This window comes from Camelus ferus, chromosome 21 (assembly GCF_009834535.1).
Source record: "Camelus ferus isolate YT-003-E chromosome 21, BCGSAC_Cfer_1.0, whole genome shotgun sequence".
Taxonomy (NCBI): domain Eukaryota; kingdom Metazoa; phylum Chordata; class Mammalia; order Artiodactyla; family Camelidae; genus Camelus; species Camelus ferus.
In genome coordinates, this window is record NC_045716.1 from 1,951,216 (window position 1) to 1,969,783 (window position 18,568).

General features: G+C 44.5%; 1 protein-coding gene across 1 annotated transcript in view; it reads right to left on the reverse strand.

Annotated features, from left to right (window-relative positions):
- Positions 1-1,522: 1,522 nt before the first annotated feature.
- The window catches only part of LAMC1 (laminin subunit gamma 1), a 119,014-nt gene continuing 101,968 nt past the window's right edge, over positions 1,523-18,568 (reverse strand). The window contains exons 19-28 of the mRNA XM_006192996.3: positions 15,751-15,956; positions 15,242-15,321; positions 13,557-13,694; positions 12,874-13,018; positions 11,365-11,514; positions 11,004-11,118; positions 9,798-9,997; positions 8,413-8,571; positions 6,099-6,198; positions 1,523-4,536 (exon numbers count right to left, since the gene is read on the reverse strand). Coding sequence (XP_006193058.2) covers positions 4,280-4,536; positions 6,099-6,198; positions 8,413-8,571; positions 9,798-9,997; positions 11,004-11,118; positions 11,365-11,514; positions 12,874-13,018; positions 13,557-13,694; positions 15,242-15,321; positions 15,751-15,956 — 1,550 coding nt within the window. The 3' untranslated portion in view covers positions 1,523-4,279. The remainder of the gene's footprint in view (positions 4,537-6,098; positions 6,199-8,412; positions 8,572-9,797; positions 9,998-11,003; positions 11,119-11,364; positions 11,515-12,873; positions 13,019-13,556; positions 13,695-15,241; positions 15,322-15,750; positions 15,957-18,568) is intronic.

Genomic DNA, 18,568 nt, shown 5'->3' on the forward strand with positions numbered 1-18,568 from the left:
TTAAGCACACGATTGTTATTTAGAATTTCATCTGTCTGGCTAGAGCAGGTATCGTCTCTCTAGGAGACTCCATACAAGCAGAAGACACTCTGGTTGATGACCCACGAATGAGAATTCTTACTTCTCACTCCAACTACTAAGACCCACTTCATTTAACCCTGTTTAGTGTGAACAGACAAGATGACCTGCTGTTCACAGCCGTCTCATTTCTGTTCCCATAAGCTGTGGGCCCAGGGAGACTTGACCTTTCCTTGGGTGGGTCCTTCTCGCCTTACGTGGACCGTGCCACCTGCTTTCCCACCTCGTGACTCACCTGGGTGCCCGGAGGCCTGTCTTCTGCAGACATTCCATTCTGAGCGTAATGGAAGCGGGGCTGGTCAGGGCAGCTTGACTAAGAGGCTAGAATGCCTATTTAAGAGGTAAACCTTTGGGGATATTTTGAATCGGATTGTGCTGATGCCAACTTTGGGGAAACGGCTGACTCTGAAACAACGAAAGGAATGAGAACACATTTCTAAAATCCCACCCATCAGGCTGACACAGTAACTATGGAGCCATATTTGCATCTGAACCACATCCTACAAGCGGGTTAAGAACAGGGTATGTAAGAGGGTTGGTAGCCAGTGCCCTCTGAGGCCGCCTGCACGGACGCCCAGCGGGAAGGGGGCAGCTTCTTCCTCACAGGCGTCCCGGTGACAGCGCTCTACGTGCCCGGGAAGGTGGCACCAGGCACTCACGGGCCGTGAACAGCACCGCGGAGTAAAGCAAGGCCTCGCTGCCATCCCTGCAGCTCCAAACCTCTCCGCCTGCTCTCCAGCTACTCCAGCGGGGTCAGCCCTCCAGATGGCCTGCTGGTCCAGCACGTTCCCTTACGGTTTCCTCCCATTATGTCTCAGAGTGTTTCTCATCACGTGAGGAAGGTACCGTTCCTTTAGCTGATGACATGTGTATATTTAAAAGGCGGAGAGACAGCGTTTTACATACATCTGCCAATTTAGGAAGAGCAAGGGATTTGAAAATAGTCCTCAGGAAAAACAAAGAAAGAAGGAAAAAAAAAAAAAGAAAACAGTCCTCTGCAGTCATTAATCGAGGACTGAGACCACACCAGGGGTCCAGTGAACTCCGGCCCGCCGGCCTGGGCCTGCTCCTGTGAACAGCGGTCCTGGACCACAGCCGCGGTCGCCTGCTGGCTGACTGTCCGCGGCCGCCCTCCTGCTGCAACAGCAGCACGGCTGTGACCCACGGTGCACGGCCCGCGAAGCCTGAAGTATTTACTGTCTAATTCTTAACGGCAAGAGTCTGCCAACCTCTGGCCCGTACCAGAGCACCCCAACCTGAGAATGGTAAAAAAAAAATTTTATATACATATAATAGACGTATATTCTCGCACACACGCGCGCTCCCATACTGTCCTCAAGAAAATAAATAACCCAAGGAAGACAGCATTACGAGGAGCTTTCTCTTCACTGCACCTTTTCAGACGTCTTATATCCCCAGGACCACACTCAGGACACACCAAGTATAAAGGGTTACAAATATTCAGATTTTATTATAAATAAAATACTGTTCTTTTTTTAACATAAAAAATGCCAAGTGTTGCATTTTATTCACCACCCTGGAGAGCAAGACCGCAGAGATTAAGGCAAACAGCTGAAGTGAAGGCACATGGAAAAGGGCCACAGTCGGAATTAAAAGGGAGAACCCCGGGAGCAGCTGCGTGTGCTCCCTGTGATGCCCAGCACTCTGCAGTGGCCACCCGTCACCTTCATCACGTAAGATACAGGGAACTGGAACTCTACAGTAAAATAATGGCTATATTGCAGGAGTGTAATTAAGGTATCGTCTTATAAAGAACTTTTATTTTAAAAATAAAATTCTGTTTAAAAATACACCACACAGATGGAAAAGGAGGAAAGAAGCAACAAGGACAACGAACCGCCCAGATTCCCCTGTGGCCTAAGACTGACGGGAGTAAACCTGCCCCCCAGGCCAGGCGGAGAACCACCGGAGCCGTCTACCTTCTGTCCTCTTCCTGCAACCTCGACCAACACGTCTCTGTTAGGATGTGGCCACGTAACAAGAGGAACGAGCTAGGAAACACTGATGTGAACACTTGGCAAGAAAGAGCCCTGCCTCCTGCAACAGTGGAGGAGGCCGGAGAGGAGGCGTGGAGGGCAAGCTCAGGAGGATGCCAAGTCACAACACGGGCATCAGCTCCAGCAGGCATGAAGGAGACGGGAAGAGGATGAGCTGGGAGGGACCCCCCTCCCGCTCCCACTGCAGTGCGACCCCTGATGCCCTGCAAGCGCTCAGTCAGTACACACCCCCTTGAAAAATGACCCATCCGGCTCCAGCAACTGCCAGAAAGGACACTGCTAGCTCCCTCCTGGCTAGACTCGCCTCAATGGTGAAGACGCCCTTGAGCAAAATTTGCTAATTCCTTCACGCCCTGTCATCCCTTCTCTGGACCAGGCACGGAGAACAGCAGTGTGTGTGGCTGAGGGAGACCAGGGCTGCAACGGCAGACGGGTCGAGGTACCTCTTCAGAGTGGCTGTGTGTGGAGGAAAGGAGGCTGATGCGGACATGCGGCAAACACAAGGCGGAGAGCAAAGCCACGGGGAACAAATCCAACCCGAAGAACCGCAGACGGAAGGGAAGGAGGTACAGACACGCTGTGCCAGTGAAGAAGGGGACAGACAGTGCCATTCTAGAAACAGGACCAAGTATATTTACATAAATTCCTTACTCTATAATCATGATAAACAACAACAAAAAAATTCACACAAAAATATAAATTTGAAATAATTAATAGCACCAGTGTGTCAGATAATAGTTTCTTTCCCCCCCGCTACGCAAAGTACAAAGTTGCATAGTGTTAAAGGCTATATGTGAATCTCAAAGGTGGGCTGGTCGGAGGGAGGGGCTCGTGGCAGGGAACCGTCACGCTGTGACCGTAGAAGGAAACCCCAGAGCTGAGGATCAAAGGTGGAGAAGCCGACTAGGACACGCCGCATGTGGGTCTTCCCTCTGCACTCGGAGGGGAGGCTCAGAGCGGGCTTAAACCACAAAGTGCAGGAACTAGACGGTGTTGGCAGCTGTGTGAAACACTGAGTGCAAGTATTTGCCACCAGGACTTGGCAACGTGTTTTGAGGGATTCTACGAGATGGGAACACCCGGAGGAAACTGAGGCGAAGGGTCAAATGTTTCATCTCTCCCCGACGGAAAGAACAATGAGGATGTGGGACCCCGACAAGACAAGGTGCATCTAAGGTCTACCCCTCTGCTAGAAAAGACTAGGACGAGGAGGCTTTTCTTCTGTTTTGTCAAGATCTCGGGGACCAACTGTTCTCTGCCAGGTAACGACACTAGTTCTGAGACTAATATACTAAAAAAGCTCTAAGAATTCATTTGATTTTGGAAAAAAAAGAACTTTAGTGGTTATCACATCCCTATGTCTTCTGTATAGATTCCATTTACAGGCACAGAAGATGTCTACTGGCGAGCGCAGACCGCCCATCCAGATTTAAATTATCAGCTGCCCAAAGATCTGAAGAAAGCTTATCTTCCTAGTCAATTATCAACATCTGAGAAGATGTTCAGCCTACTTCTGCAGTCTCGTGTTATCCTGGAGGCTGTCATAAATCATTGCATCCTTACCCGTGGATGGCTCAGTGTCCTATACTCAAAATAGCTCGAACAACTGATGATGGCTCTTGACATTCTAAATGACCAATAATACCTTTGGCACAGGACGTGTATTTCCTTTTGCTTAAAAGGAGGAGGGGTGGGAGATGGAGACGCATTTCCTTTCCCTGCGGACTGGATATACTGGCCATCACAACGCGACTGTTAGTAGCCAAGCTCTTCCTTCATAGAAACGACAGTGCTGAGGCTGAGTTCTGCTGGTATCAGTGGGAGAGGGAGGGCTACCTGCTCAGCCCCGGCGGACAGCGGCTCCCACGGGGTGCTGAAGCCGCTGGGCAACGCTGCAGGAGGCCGCCCAGACGTCCTCGTGCAACGCAGGGGGGAAGTGTGGGGAAGAGGGGGCGCCGTGAGGGGAAGAGACCTTATTAGATAAAACCCTTTGTTCCCGATTCATGCTGTTTAATTTGCTTCTCTTTAAACTTTGTGACTTTTCCTGGTTCAAAAGGACAGTGGTGGAGAGCAGCAGAGAAGTGGGGGTCTGGAAAAAATGTAATCTTTGTGTTAAGGCACTCTGTGGCCTCAGCAACGGCTGCCCGGCCGGGGTGGCCGCCCTCCAGCCCGAGCGGAAGTAGCTAGGGCTTCTCGATGGACGGGGTGTTGAAGCAGCCGGAGGGCAGCGTCTTCCTGATGTCCTCCAGGTTGCGGATGTCCTTCAGGATCTCCTCGATGTCTCTGTTGTAGTCCATGATGGCCGCCTCCTGCTTCCTGGCCTCGTCCTCCAGGTTGGACACCTTCCTGTCTAGATCACTGACTTTCATTTCATCTTTGGCTTTGTTCAGGGTGCCTTCAATCTCATTTAGCTTGTTTAGGTCCACTGTGTCCAGCTGCCCTGCAGCGTCAGAGAGGACACGGAAGAGGACAGACACGTTCAGTACGAATCACATCACCGCACAAGGACCTCTGCCAGCCTCGTTTTAAAAGGAAGCCCAGCACCTGCCACTGCACCCAAGTCGCCCGAGAACCTGACGCCTGTCATACGAGGGCACGGACAACGCAAACCACGTACGACACTGACCTAACACAGCAAGGATGGGTCAGAACATATGTCGAATACATGAACATTGGGGCTGGATTTTTTTTCTGAGAAAATGGTTTTTGTGAAATGTTTGCTAAATAGACAGCTATCACGTTCCAGACCTTCAGCCTCACTTGTGGTTTTGAAGGTCAATTGGTAATGTTTAACACCTTTTTCACGTTTATGTATGCAATCTTCGTGCCTTTTTAGTGCCGTCTAAGGAACATAAAAATCTTTGAGCTAGAACCCTGAGCCCTCAGCTCTAGACTGCAGAGAAGCTGGGTTGTTTTGGGGGTCATGTCCTGCTCCTGGGAGTTAGACTTCATTATAGGAGTCCTCCTATGGAAAATGGCCAGGGTTGAAATGCTGAAATAATTTCAGCAAATTTTTAAAGCTTTGCTTTAAAATTAGCAAGAAGAGGTTCTTTTAAGAGGAATTGCTTCTATAGTAAATGAAAGCAGACAGCTAGCTGCCCAAAGACCAGCAGTTTATGCAAACTGTACTTGATTAAATTCTCACAAGACCCTTTCACATCAGTGACTCTCAGATGTTAAGTAATTTGCCCCAAATTTTCAACAGCTTATAGGCAACAAAGATTCTAACTCAAGTCTGACTACCTTTAAAATTTAGCTTTTTCTGCCATAGAAAGCTACCTCTTTTAGCTTACTTTCATTTTAAAATCCATCTGCTGGCATATAATTTATTATTCTTGACAATTAAGACAGATAAAATATCACCCCCCCCCCAAAAAAAAAACCACTCCCACAAAACACCAGCCAAAGCCAAACATTACAGGCTAGAGCATTAAAACAGGATGCACGCTGGAGGGCTGCAACTTTGTAACGGAGCCTGGTGACGAAAGCACCCCTGCCCTGTAATGAGGCCCGCTCCCTGTCCACCTGGACTAAACGGACATTTCCATGTGCCTTCCGTTTCCTTCAAAAAGAAAGCCTCTTCTTTCTTTTGGCAGAAGGACTGTCCCCTCATCAGATTATCCTCTAATCAATGACCCTTTACAGTATTCTTTTATTCTATCATTGAAATCCACTTTAGATCCTTATTTAAAGACACGCTGTCAGCAGGATGAGCTGAGAGTCATCCCTGTTCATTGTATCATAAACCTCGGCTATAAATGAGCCACCCTGACTGGCAGCGTATTTCCAAAATTGTATTAAGTCCTTGGACCACAGATTCCAATACTGTGATCAGATTCTGCGAAGGACCTAGTAAGAACTTACTGAATTATACAATTTAAAGACACAATTCAATTCGTGCAAACCTTTACACAATAAAACCTGCTTTTGAGTCAACTGTCTCAGGTCCCAAGAACAGCACAGGGAACTCCGAGACTGCGTGAAACGGCTCTGCGCACTTACCCAGCTGCTCCAGGAGGTCAGTGACAAGGCTGAGGAGGCTGGTGACAGAGCTCTTGGCCTTTCTGGCGTTGACCTCGGCTTCCTGAGCGGCCTGTGAAGCCTGCGCAGGAAAACACAGGTAAGTGACGCAGGTCATCCTGATGGCACGTTCTCGTCTTCTTGAAATTTTCCCCCAATGAGTAAACAAATCTAATTTTCAGATGCTCCCCCCGCCTAACTCATGACACTATAATCTCTTACTGTAGGTCTTTTGGGGGGTGGTGTCCTCACGTCCAGGACGTCGGGGTTTTACTCACACGACAGTCATGAAGGGGCGGTCACTACGCCTGCACTGATCATTTTTTTATTTCAAAGATCCGTATCTCCTTTTCTCACTTTCTCACTCAGGCATAGATGGAGGTGTGCATAATAAAAACCCATCAAGCAGAAACAGGTTATTTTTTTAAGGATGTGTAGAGAAACTACATTTTAAAACCAAAGCATGACCTCCAGGACACTGAGGGACTTGATTATTGGAAATGTCCTGGTCTCAGACAATTTTCATAATTGTGACATTCTTCTACAGACCCCTCTCCCTCTGCAGCCACACACACACACACACACACCACACCACACCACACACACACACCAGTAATACAACTTACATTTAACAAATGAACCAAAGGTAAATACATTTGGGAAAATTCCGTGAAAAAACTTGAACAAACACACTTGTGCGTGAGTCACAGGAAACAGCAACGGACAGGAAGTGTCCAAGCATCAGAAAACAGACGCGATCACTAACAGTCCTGGTCATGAGTGAGTAGCTCTGAGCTTCCTACCACAGAGCTGTTGCTCCTAGTTCTCCGGGTCAAGGCAATGTAAAATTTTTGGATAGAAACAATGCAAAGATTTTCAGAAGGAAAAGAAAGCGAGGGGGAAAATCCTTCACATATAAATAATTAACCTCTGTTCAAATCTCAGCCATTCTCCCTGCGCCGTCCCCGGCTGCCTGCGAGTGCTCTAGGAGAGCAGAAAAGGACGCTGCCACAGCCTGCGAGAGCCTCCCTGTCCATCCTAACCTGCTGCCTGCAGCCTCCTCTTCCAGGAACAACTGGGAGCCTTCACTCTTTTCCATTAAAAAAACAAAACAGGTTACAGACTCCAACAACACTGGTGCAACGCTGGCCTTTCAGGACTGATAGTAAGTGGGACAGTACGTGGGGGTGCTCTGCGCTCGGCAGAAGTTACTTACCTTTTGGTACAAAAGACGGATCTTCTTTCTACCCTTGAAATTCAATCCATACCCTTTTCTGAGGCTCACAGAGAATATATATCTTTTCCCTTCTTTCAATAGGCTCTAAATCTAATGTTTCTAAAATGGTATTAAACAATAAAATCAAGAGACCCTCAGCACATATGAAAAAAACACATTTTTACTAAATGGGAATTTCCACTTGAGCCATATCTTGCTACAGAAAATTATGACAATTCAAAACCAAAAAACCCCCCAAAATACCTAATAAAATAAGGGATTTGCACATCACTGCCCTTGGGATTTCTTTACCTAGATTCACAGGCTTAGTGTATCTTCTCTCCATCCCAAATGACCTACAGTGAAGGGCGTGGTTTTTAGCAGGAGTGGGGGGGGGGGTCCCTTCCTTGCACTGAAAACGCACAAACAGGGTCATGTCTGTCGTTACAGTGACTGCAATTAGGTGGAACTGGAAAGGAGTATTTCCATTGTGACCCCATCAAAGTCTTTCAAAAGTGAAATATAGCATAAAACAGAAGAATGGACTCCAGTCCTTTGCTGGGCATGCGTTCACAGCCAATTTTGTTATGTATACACATCATCAAAAAAGGTGAAGAATTAAATTAGATGTAAGCTTGATATGTTTTGTCATCTATAAAAACGTCCTTTTACACAAGAAACTGGCCTTTGCCTTTAGGGAGCAAGTTGCTGGGGAGAACAGGAGGAGGAAGGAAACTCACTTTTCTTTCCTTCCTTGTTCCTTTCTGATTTCATACCATCTATGAATTACCCATTCAAAAATGTAAATACATACTTTTAAATGTCCTAAAACCTCAAATGTGTAAAACAACGCTTTGCTTTTAGCTGAGAGTAGCTTTGGGAAGGAACTACTATGCAACAGCCTGGTGGAAGATCCAAATTCTCTGTCTTCTATGTAAGTTACTAACCCAGTTCTTGGCCAGAAAACACAATGAAAAGCAGAAGTCACTATGACGGGGACTCTTCTCAACAAGTGAGGGATCTTCACTATTAAACAGCCTTCACCTTCTGCCCATTAGCACATGTGCCAGAACCACTTACCATCCCCGCCATCATCATATCCTGGTCAGCATCATCTTGTTTTCTCTTCAGCTCCTTTTCTGCTTCCTGCAGTTGTTTCAGCATATTATTCACCTCGTTATCCAGATCTGTAACTTCTGCAAAAGTCCTTTCAGCTTCTGCCTTGGTGCTGGTAGCGTTCTAAGCACAAAATAAACAAGTGCTAATGAAAAGAAGCTTTCCTGGGGGGAGGGCATAGCTCAGTGGTAGAGTGTGTGCTTAGCCTGCATGAGGTCCTGGGTTCAACCCCCAATACCGCCATTAAAAAATTAATAAATGACCTAATTATCCCCACCAAAAATTAAAAAAACAAAACAAAACAAAAAGTAAAAAAATAAGGATTAAAAATGGGGGAGAAGTTATTAAAAATTTTTTTTCCTTTTTCTAAAGTATGCTGCTACCCCTTTTATAACCTGAAAATGGATCAAAGATACGATCCAGAAAGACCAGGACAGTACTTTGTACGATATGTTGACTTATCATTCATTTGGGCTACAAGTAATAGTAATAAAAAATAACATTACCACCAAACATAATAACATTTCATATTTTACAAAGCACTTCCACCTGTGTCACCGAGCTGCAACATTTTAGAATGGTATGTACTTTCCATCACAACATATTGATTAGACTTTTTCACTTGGATACATTTTCTATTCAAAGCTAGTCCTTATTCTACCTGGCAGTTCATCCCAATGTACAGAAAGACCATAATCCTGAAATATGATCTATTTTATAAAATATAATTAATCCAAGAACCAACTGTTCTAAAGAAACTGAAAAATGTGTGATTCTTAAACACATAATTTGAAAATCAGCTCTGATCTCGCCTTTAAATAAAACAAATAGATTGATCTCTAAGTAAGAGAAAGCCCGCCAAAAGAAATTATTCCGTAAGAGGAGTAGGAAGAATCGCAGCATTGGGGGCTGCAAGAACCCTAAATGGGAGGGGCTTACATACGGCACCAGGCTTGGAAGGAGGGGCCTGAGGACTGTCCTGACTTCGCACTCTGCATGTTGAGGAACTGTATTTACTTAGAAAGAGTCTGATTTGTGTGTGTGTGTGTAGGAGGGGGTTCTATGGGTCCCTGAAGCCACCCTGGCTCCTCACAACTCATAACCCTGCCACTGAGACATCGTAGAAGTTTTAGAGTAAAGGACCCTTTGATTGATTCTCCCTCCACAATCAGTGTGGTTACTTGCTCTAAGGAAAAAATGAACGAACGACAAGGATGGTGTGATGCAACTTCACTGGAGTCAAGGAATAAACCTTGCAAGAGCTTCTGGGGGGGCTGGAAAGAAACTGGAAAATGACTAGAGAAACACACGTGCCAACGCTCTGCCCCGGAAGAGAGGGGGTCGCACACCTTCTGGACGAGGCTGGCGATCCTCTCCGCCTCATGGGCCTTGTTCCTGGCCTCGGTGGCGTCTGCGGCGGCGTTGCCCAGCGCCTGCTGGGCTTCCCTCGTCTTCTCGTTGGCTTCGATGATGGTCTGGTTGATGGCGGGGATCCTCCTCAGCGCCTCCTCTGCAGCAGTCTTGTTATCGTTTACTCGCCTATCGAAATCTAAAGCAAGTACAAGGATTGCATTCGAACTGAGCTTTCAACAAGCCAAAGGGGAAGCTTTCAGGGAGCTGCCACTGGGTTTTTTTATTTTATGAACAACTGAAAGTTGGGGGGAAAGGATGAAAAACAGCATGGACTGAAATCCTAGGAGAACAAAGCACACAGAGCTACGTGGGAGACTCATATGAATGAACACCTGTTTCTGGAAGGCAAATTCTCACTTGAAAAACTGACTTCCGTGCAGAGCGCTGAGGAGGCCATAGCCTCCACCTCACCCCGTGTGGAAAGCTGAAGCTCATTTCATGTTTACTATGTGTTAGGTACCAGCCTTGTGTGCTTGCGATGCTGGCACCCTGTCACTTCCACATGTGAGAAAACTGAGGATTAAAGAGGTGGATAATTTTTCCAAGGATTCACAGTAAGAGGGGGATCAGGGATTCTAACCCAAACCCATGGACTCAGAATCCATATATTCAACCATTATCCCTGTAAAGCTTCTGTGTTTACAGCACCTACATTTATTAGAGGCAAGGCCAAGGCTGCACAGTGAATTGAGCACATTTCTTTTTTAACCCTGGGTGAGGAAAGAAAACACAAAGATTGAGATGCAACTGGCAGAGAAAATTAAAGATAATCTCCACTTAATGCCATTAAGTCAGCTAAAGGCATTTTGGTTACAAGAGTGATCCTAACATAAGAAAAATGTCTCTTTTGGTGGGGGGGTTCCATACTGAGATATAGGGGTAAAATGACATGAGCTCTGGGATTCTTCTTTGAAATACTTTAGCATAAAAAAAATTAGGGCAGGTGCTGGGGGATGAAATTAATGCAGTAAGAATATTAACTGCTGAATCTGCATGATGGGTATATAGGATTTATTATACTACTGTCTTTCATGTTGTGTATGTTCAGAAAGTCTCATGGTAAAAATGTTTCACAAAAGAAAGAAAACCACCCTAGTGGAGGATGCGCGTACCAACCCCCCCGTTACCTAGCCCCCTCATACCTTTCAGGTTGTTGAGAATGTCATTGGCTTCTTGTAAGGTATTTCGTCCCTTTTTAGCAGCTTCCTCTGCAAGAGCCTTGGCCGCATCCGCTCGGGCCAGGAGTTGGTCGGCCGTCTGCAAACACGCGGCAGATTAGAGGGCGAACCCTCCACGGTAAACCCCTCCTCTCTCCTAGCGGACCAGGCACCTCCAAGCTGCCGACCACCCCGCGCCCCAGCCAGCACTGGCAGCGGGAGGCCCTCCTGGAATACTCCGTGCTTCGCTGCTTCTCCGGTTGTGGTAACACCGCAGACACAGCTTACAGCTGGACGCTTTCCATTCTCGCCTCAAGAAATGAAGCAACTTGCCAAGCAAACCAACCTGCTGTTCAGTCTTTCCTTTCTCCAGAAGGTTCTTTACTTCAAATTCCTTCCCTCTCATGTCCTCTCTGAGGTCCTCATAATCTTTTAACTTCTGGTCAATCAGACGATCCAGATCCTCAGCTTCCTTCTTTATTTTATTTGCCTCATTCTGTGAAAAGCAAGTAAAATCATGACATTTCAGGCAAAGCAACTAAACTGATGAAAAGGCAGGCTTCGTAACTCTGTAATACTTAGTAGGTACTTTTAAAAGAAGGGCACAGACTGAGATATTATGGCCCTTTTATAAAAAATGGAGGCATACTTTACACACAGTGAAATCATAACACTCAGTTTGATGAGTTTTCACAAACGTATTCACCTGTGTAACCAACACTCCAATCAAGAGACAGCATATTTCCACCCAGGAAATTCCCTCGTATCTCTTTCCAGTCAGTTTCCACACCCACCTTTCCGACAACGCAGCTGCCACTGGGCTGGTTTTTATCAACACGGATTAGGTTGCCTATTGTCAAATTCCAAATATGTGGAATCGTAACAGTATGAACATGTCTGGAGACCTAAACCTTTACAGTAAAAACCAAGCCAGCACCTCAGACGTAAGAAGCCATACATTTTAAACTGAATGTAAAAAGTACACGATTCATAGAAAACCCGGTAGGAAGAGTCACGATTAAAGTGCAGATGAAATTAACTACTACCAGTCCCCAAGTATTTTACTTGCCCCAAAGCTCCCTGATACAGTTCTCTCATTTAAAAGATTCTCCTTTCTTTCATTCTTGTTCAAAACCAGATAGTGTCTGGGAGTAACGAACTGGGTGTACTGTGCTTTAATTCAAATATTATTATAATCTGAATTTATATTCAAGATTTAGGAGTGACGATTCATATCGCTAAAAGAGACATTACTATCTAATGTTTATTTTATTTAAAAATTTATTTTTATTTTTTTAATATATTTTGATTGAAGTACAGTCAGTTTACAATGTTGTGTCGATTTCTGGTGCACAGCACAGGGCTTCAGTCATATAGGAGCAGACGTATATTCATTTTCATATTCTTTTTAACTACACGTTACTACAAGTTATTGAATGTGGTTCCTGCGCAGTATGAACTTGCTGTTTATCGGATTTTGTCAGAATCCTCCTGCATTTCGAAACGAGAGACCCTCTGCCAGAGAGCAGGTGCTCTGTGCGACTCAGCGGGTCTGCAGATATAATCCGTGGTGTACTTGTGGGCGAGGGCAAGCTGCACGTCTCTCTGCTCCACCATCTTGGCTCCTGTTCTCTCTTTAATGTTTATAATTACAGGACTTTTTTTTTCCAACTTCAACAGGTTCAATTAACATGTCTAAACTAGAACTCAACTTTACCGTGAGTCACTGAGAGGACTGAGGAGGGGACAGAAGGGCCCCCGCCCAGACTGAGGGGTGCGGTGGGGAGAGGGCGGGGCCGTGGGCGGGGGCGCAGCGGCCACCAGCGCCTGCGCACACAGGCCGTCAGCCCCGTACCTCCAGTGCTTCCGAGTCCACGGCACTCAGCTGCGCGACGCTGGCGTAGATCTCCACAGCTTTCTCCCCAGCCTTCTTGGCCTCCTCGTGAACTCGGGCAGCTTGCTCCTCCAGATCCTGAGAGATGTTCTTTGCTTGTTCATACCTGAGGAACAACAGACGTGACTTCATGAAAACCTTAGTTGCTTTTAGCACCTTAATGTTAACCACATTCATTCTAGTTAAAGTCACTGTGACAGTATTTCCAAAATCTCAAAGAAGTGCTATATTAAAATGTTATTATTTAATACCAATATAGCTTAAATTTATATTTCATCTCATCGCTTCTATTTATAGCATATGGTTTGCCACATGCTTTCTTATTTCGGAGACCTTTTAAATATTTGTAACTCAAGTGTATTTTCTCTACTGACTCTAGGACATTTTTTTTCCTTTTTTCCTTTATGCAGAATTTTAAGCATCATGGCTAGTCTTGTTCATTCTCTGCTGATGGAGTAACCAGATCAAATAAAACCTCTGTGGCTCTGCATCCCCTGTTCTAATTACTGCATCATTTCAAAAGCATGACTAACAAAGAAATCTTACTGCATGGCCTGAATTCACTGGCATTTAATTTTTCGTTGAACCGGTATTACAGACAAGAACAACGGAAGGGCTATAAGCTACTTTTAAATTACACTCACTTTCTATTAAGCTCTTCAATCTCAAATGCTGTTTGATTTTCTCCTGCCAGCGTCCTCAAAAGCAGATTATATGCCTCAGTGGATGTATCATTAGCTGTCACTGCCACCCGTACAATGTCATCAGCTTCTTGTTTATGGCTGCATAACATAAAAGGAAACACAGACCATGGAACAGAGAAAGCAGTGGAATTCAGGCGACGCTTACCTTATTATACACGTGTACTAATGCGGGCAGAGTTCTGCAAGTATTGGAACATCCTGTGAATTTGGAATTTTGCAATCAATCGTTGAAACTGAGGCTGAGTTTTTAAATAGCATTCTGTAAGCTGAGAATGGTATTTTCCAAGAAAATTAATGGCACAACATTTATAGGGGCAAATGTTTGTATTTCTTCAAAATTGCTTTTAAATATAATTAAGACTAACTTATGTATAAAACCGTGTATGCTAGCAAGAACTTATTTCTCTCAGACACAAATCCAGACCTCAGCTTTTAATCGCTACTCTGGTTCAGTTACTACCTAGTCTTGAAACAACTCTGACTACTCAGATTTCTCACATGGAACCAAATTGCTGGCCAGGAAGAGCAACTTAACACCAAATGGCAAAGAACATGGCAACAGGACTCCAGACAAATCGTGCACTTCAGCTAAGTCGCCGCTAACGTTTTTGTTTCAGTTCTAAAACTTCGTGTTACACTGGCACACTGCAGTATGTGGCCGTTCTTTTAGGCATGATAAATGTTCCTTCAAAATTCATGTATTAAGTACACCGCTATTAATTTATCTCCAAGACCTAATTTTCTTGGGAGCTTTCTGTAATGTTTTCAGCTGTCTTCTGCTAATCAGAAGCTCCAGCTATGCAAACATGAATGATCTATGAACTAAATTACAACAGCTCACACACTCAGATTCACAAAGAACAGAAGGAGCGCACACGTTAAAGCAAGAAGCCAACATAACTGCTCGGACACTGAGGCTAAAATTCTAACATCAAGTTTACCTAAGCACCCCAGATCCATGAGGTCTACCAGCTGCTCTGCAATCCAGCCAGTAAACATTTATTGAGTGCTTACTGTATGCCAGACATTGTCTTAAGCACTGGGACTTCAGCAGTGAATAAAACATACAAAAAAGCCTGCCTTCGTGGAGCCTACATTTTAACTTGTTTTTTAAAAAAAAAATTCTCTACCTTGATGACCCCTACAATCTAAAGTCTTCTCAAGAAATACCTTACATCTGATCAGGAATGAAGCAATCTGTTTCTTTTGCTGATTTTCAAAATGTACTATGGGTTATTCAGTGTGTTCTGTTGAAACTTAAAAATTAAACAATAAAAATCTAAAACTTAAAAATAATATTAACTGAATTCTACTGAGCTTCTTTATTATCTACTAATTTTCAGGTTTCAAAATTAAAAACCTAAAAGTGTTATGGTTTTCCTTAGATGCGCAAACGAAATTTTCCTCCAAACCATCATATTCTAACATTCAAAGTAAATGTTCTAATTTCAAAGCAAAGGGAAGAAAACAGTACCACGCAGCTGATTACATTTCAGGAAAAAAAGAGCAAACTTTGCAAAAGTGGCTTCTGTCCAAAGTGTCTTGGGTACAGGAAGGGACAACAGGTGTGTATCCACTGTAACGACAGCCATAACTCAACCGTTAAACCGGGATCTGGAGGTTACCGTTCAGCAAGCTTCCGCGCTTCCTCTGCCAGGAGGGTCATGTTGTTTGGGTCCCCGGTGGACTCTGGCTGAGTGATCGACTAAAGAGGAAATAAACAAAGCACTAATCTCAAAGGAATGAAACACTTGAATGAAGCAAGTGCCAAAACTGAGTTTTTATTAGGGTTATTTAGTGGAAAAAAATTAAAAAGCCTCCTCTTAATTTCAGAGTTCTTTACTTAAATATCAGCATCCTTGATTGCAGATTATTATTTCTATTTCCAGCAAAGAATAAAGGAAGCTTAAGCTGCCTGGTGCCACAGAAGGAACAAGGCTAGAGAAGGGACCCAGATATCCGCTGGTTTTAATCCAGTTCCTGATTAACTATTTCGGGGCAACTGTGAGCAATGTGGCTTTCTTGCTCCATGTTTGGAGACAAATACAAAGACACAAGGAGTCACCTGAGCTGAAGCAGCACTCCACTGCCAGGAACAGACTTCCTGCCCCCTCCGCACCCCCCCGTCACTCACCACGTTGGCAGTGGCGATCTTTGCTTTCTCAAGTTCTCTGGACGCGATTTCGATCAACTGCTCCGTGCTTTCCACCCGGGAACGTGCTTGCTCCGCCAAGTTTCCAGTCTCTTCAACGGTATTCCGGATATTCTGTAAACGGCTGATTTGGCTGGATAAGGTGTTATTCACTCTCTGAAGCCGATCCATCAAATTTTGGTCTACATCTGCAATAGCAGTGCAGAAGGAAGTCCATAAATGATCTGAAGCGGGGGAACATATCATCTCACATGGACTCTGAGGCACTACTTGTCTTTACCGTTTCAGACACAGCACCTTTCTGACAAGTCTTCCCCAGGCCCGCTGGCAGAGCTGGTCTGTCTCCACTGCGCCCAGGAGCACTTCCGTGGTTACAGTCAACCCAGGGTCTCCAACCAGTGCCTAACTGGAGACTAACATACTGTCTCTCCCACTTGACCACACGTTCCTCTTTCTTACCCATCACTGTACCCCTAGTCTTACACAGTGACCAGCAAAGAGAAGACACTCAAACAAATGTCTGATGAAGGAAAGATTCTGATACGCCAGCATATGCAAGATTTAATCATCAAAATACAATGTTATTAAAAGCACCACTAGTCCTGAGAGCTGGACATTTTTGTCACTAGGAAAAAAATAGGTTCAAAACAAATGTTGACAGATGGCACATTACATTCATGTTGTATTTTAAACAAGATAGACTCTCGCTGCCACTCCCTACCCTCCTGGCACCTCCATGTAATTTCTTTTAAATTGATTTCTGCTTTTGAATAGTTCTTCAAATTATTCTTTATTAATTACGCCCATTCAACTTACACCTCATGCCTGGGTCCTAATAAATCAAAAGATAAATATAAAGCCCATGCAAATATACTTATGACATTAAAATTTTCATGTGTCATAAAGTTATATTAATATACAAAAGACCATTAAGTCAGTTCTATTCAAAATTGAATAGTTCTAATTTCAACATGATGCTCAGGGTTGGCGTCCAAATTTCCCAAAGAATGTAAAAGAGATGGGAGGTCAAACTTATTTATCAATAAGGATGAATACACGTTTGGGAAAAGCAGGGCCACGTGCAAAGTTGGTGGACTGAAAAATTCTCACCTAACTGTATAAAATGGCCCTGCTCAGATGATTATTTAAACAATTCTTTGATAACCTAAGGATTTTTAAAGAAAATACAAAATATAAAAACAAGTTGAAATCATAGAAAATCACTTAGAATTAGGAAGCATGAGTAGCCAATGACGTTACAGAAGCCCCTTCCCTTCAGACCTGTCAGGAAGGTACCAGACAGCGATCCCTCTGGCCAGTTCTTTAGAGAAACAACAGTATCCTGAAAGGGGAAGGGATAACCTAAGTGGGACCCTTCAAAGCCTCTAATTCCAAGTGTCTCACTGCAAGACCCAACTGCACCATATCATCTCCTTTCAAGACTGCAGAACAAACAGTTTAAACCAACTTAAACTACAAATGAAGACTGAACAGATAAATCTTAATGAAGATATTTGGACTCCTGGCTAGTCTGAACCTAAGTAGGAAGGGCCAGTCAGGAGCTCCATGAATCAGGTCTTAGTGGGAGGGTATTTCAACCCCAGCCTCACTGTGGAGCTCCCCAAGCTGTCAGAAGCAGCGGCCTATCATGCACCCGGCCCTTCAGGTGGCTCGGGGCGGCGGGGGGTACGGTGGCCAGGGCTTCTGTCAGAGCTTCCGTCCAACAGAGTCACCTGCTTGGGGAGAGGAAAGTGTGTAGTCTCTGTGGCCCAGGGGAGCTCGGTGTAGCCAGGGCTGCACTGACGTGTGAGCCTGGAGGAGTGGTTCCCTTTCTCGCGCCTGACTGTGCCCAGGTGCTGATGGTGCTGGCACCAGAGCCGCGCGCCAAACCCCGCCTCTCAGGTGAGCTGATCGGCACTGAAGAATGATAAACTCACGTTCAATTCTTCAACTGGATATGGCGGGACAGATGTGAATTTGTTGTTACAAGAGAATACATTAATGGAAAAATGTGTGTCCAAGTTTGTAGCTGAAAATGAACATCCTAAAAAAAACCTACCATTGTTTATACAGAACAAGAAATATTTAAATTCTTATAAATCTATTTTAAGACTTAAAATGTAACCACCACCAAAGCCAAAAATATAAGTGTTTGACCTCTCTTTTCATTTTTCAGTTTTTAAAAAGCTACCCCATAGAACAATTTCTGGACTCACCTATAAAGATTAAACAAACTGGCCCAAACCAGATACACCGAGTCACTTCCCTCTCCACTTCCCTAATTTTACAAAATCGGAACTCTGTATATTAGGGATATTTTACAACAAGAAACAAGCGACACGTTACGTTTTGCTGACCTGTACTCTGACAAGAGGACTTCTCTAACTCCACATGGAGAGAGAGTCACACACTTAACAGGGAAGCTGATCACTGCAGGCCCGGGTGTATTAATGTTAATGCAAATGTACTGAGTATCTGGTGAGCACCTGTATCTCGATGATGGGAAACCCCAAAACAAACGTGACCGCGGCCCCGTAGTGAGCACCCTGATAGAAGCAGTCACCTTTTCCTTACTGCTGTTCAGCACAACGCCTGGCATGCTACAGGCGCACAGTAACGCAGAAAAGGGCTTGTCCAAATTTAGAAAAGAAGCTGAATCCAGAGAGTAAGAAATAAAAAATAAAATTTTACAGCCATTTAAAAATCAAACAAATCACTTAAAATAACATTTTTAATTCTCAAAGTTTAAAAAACTGTTAATTTTAAAGTCAGTGTTTTAAAATAGTTTTCTAAATCTAAA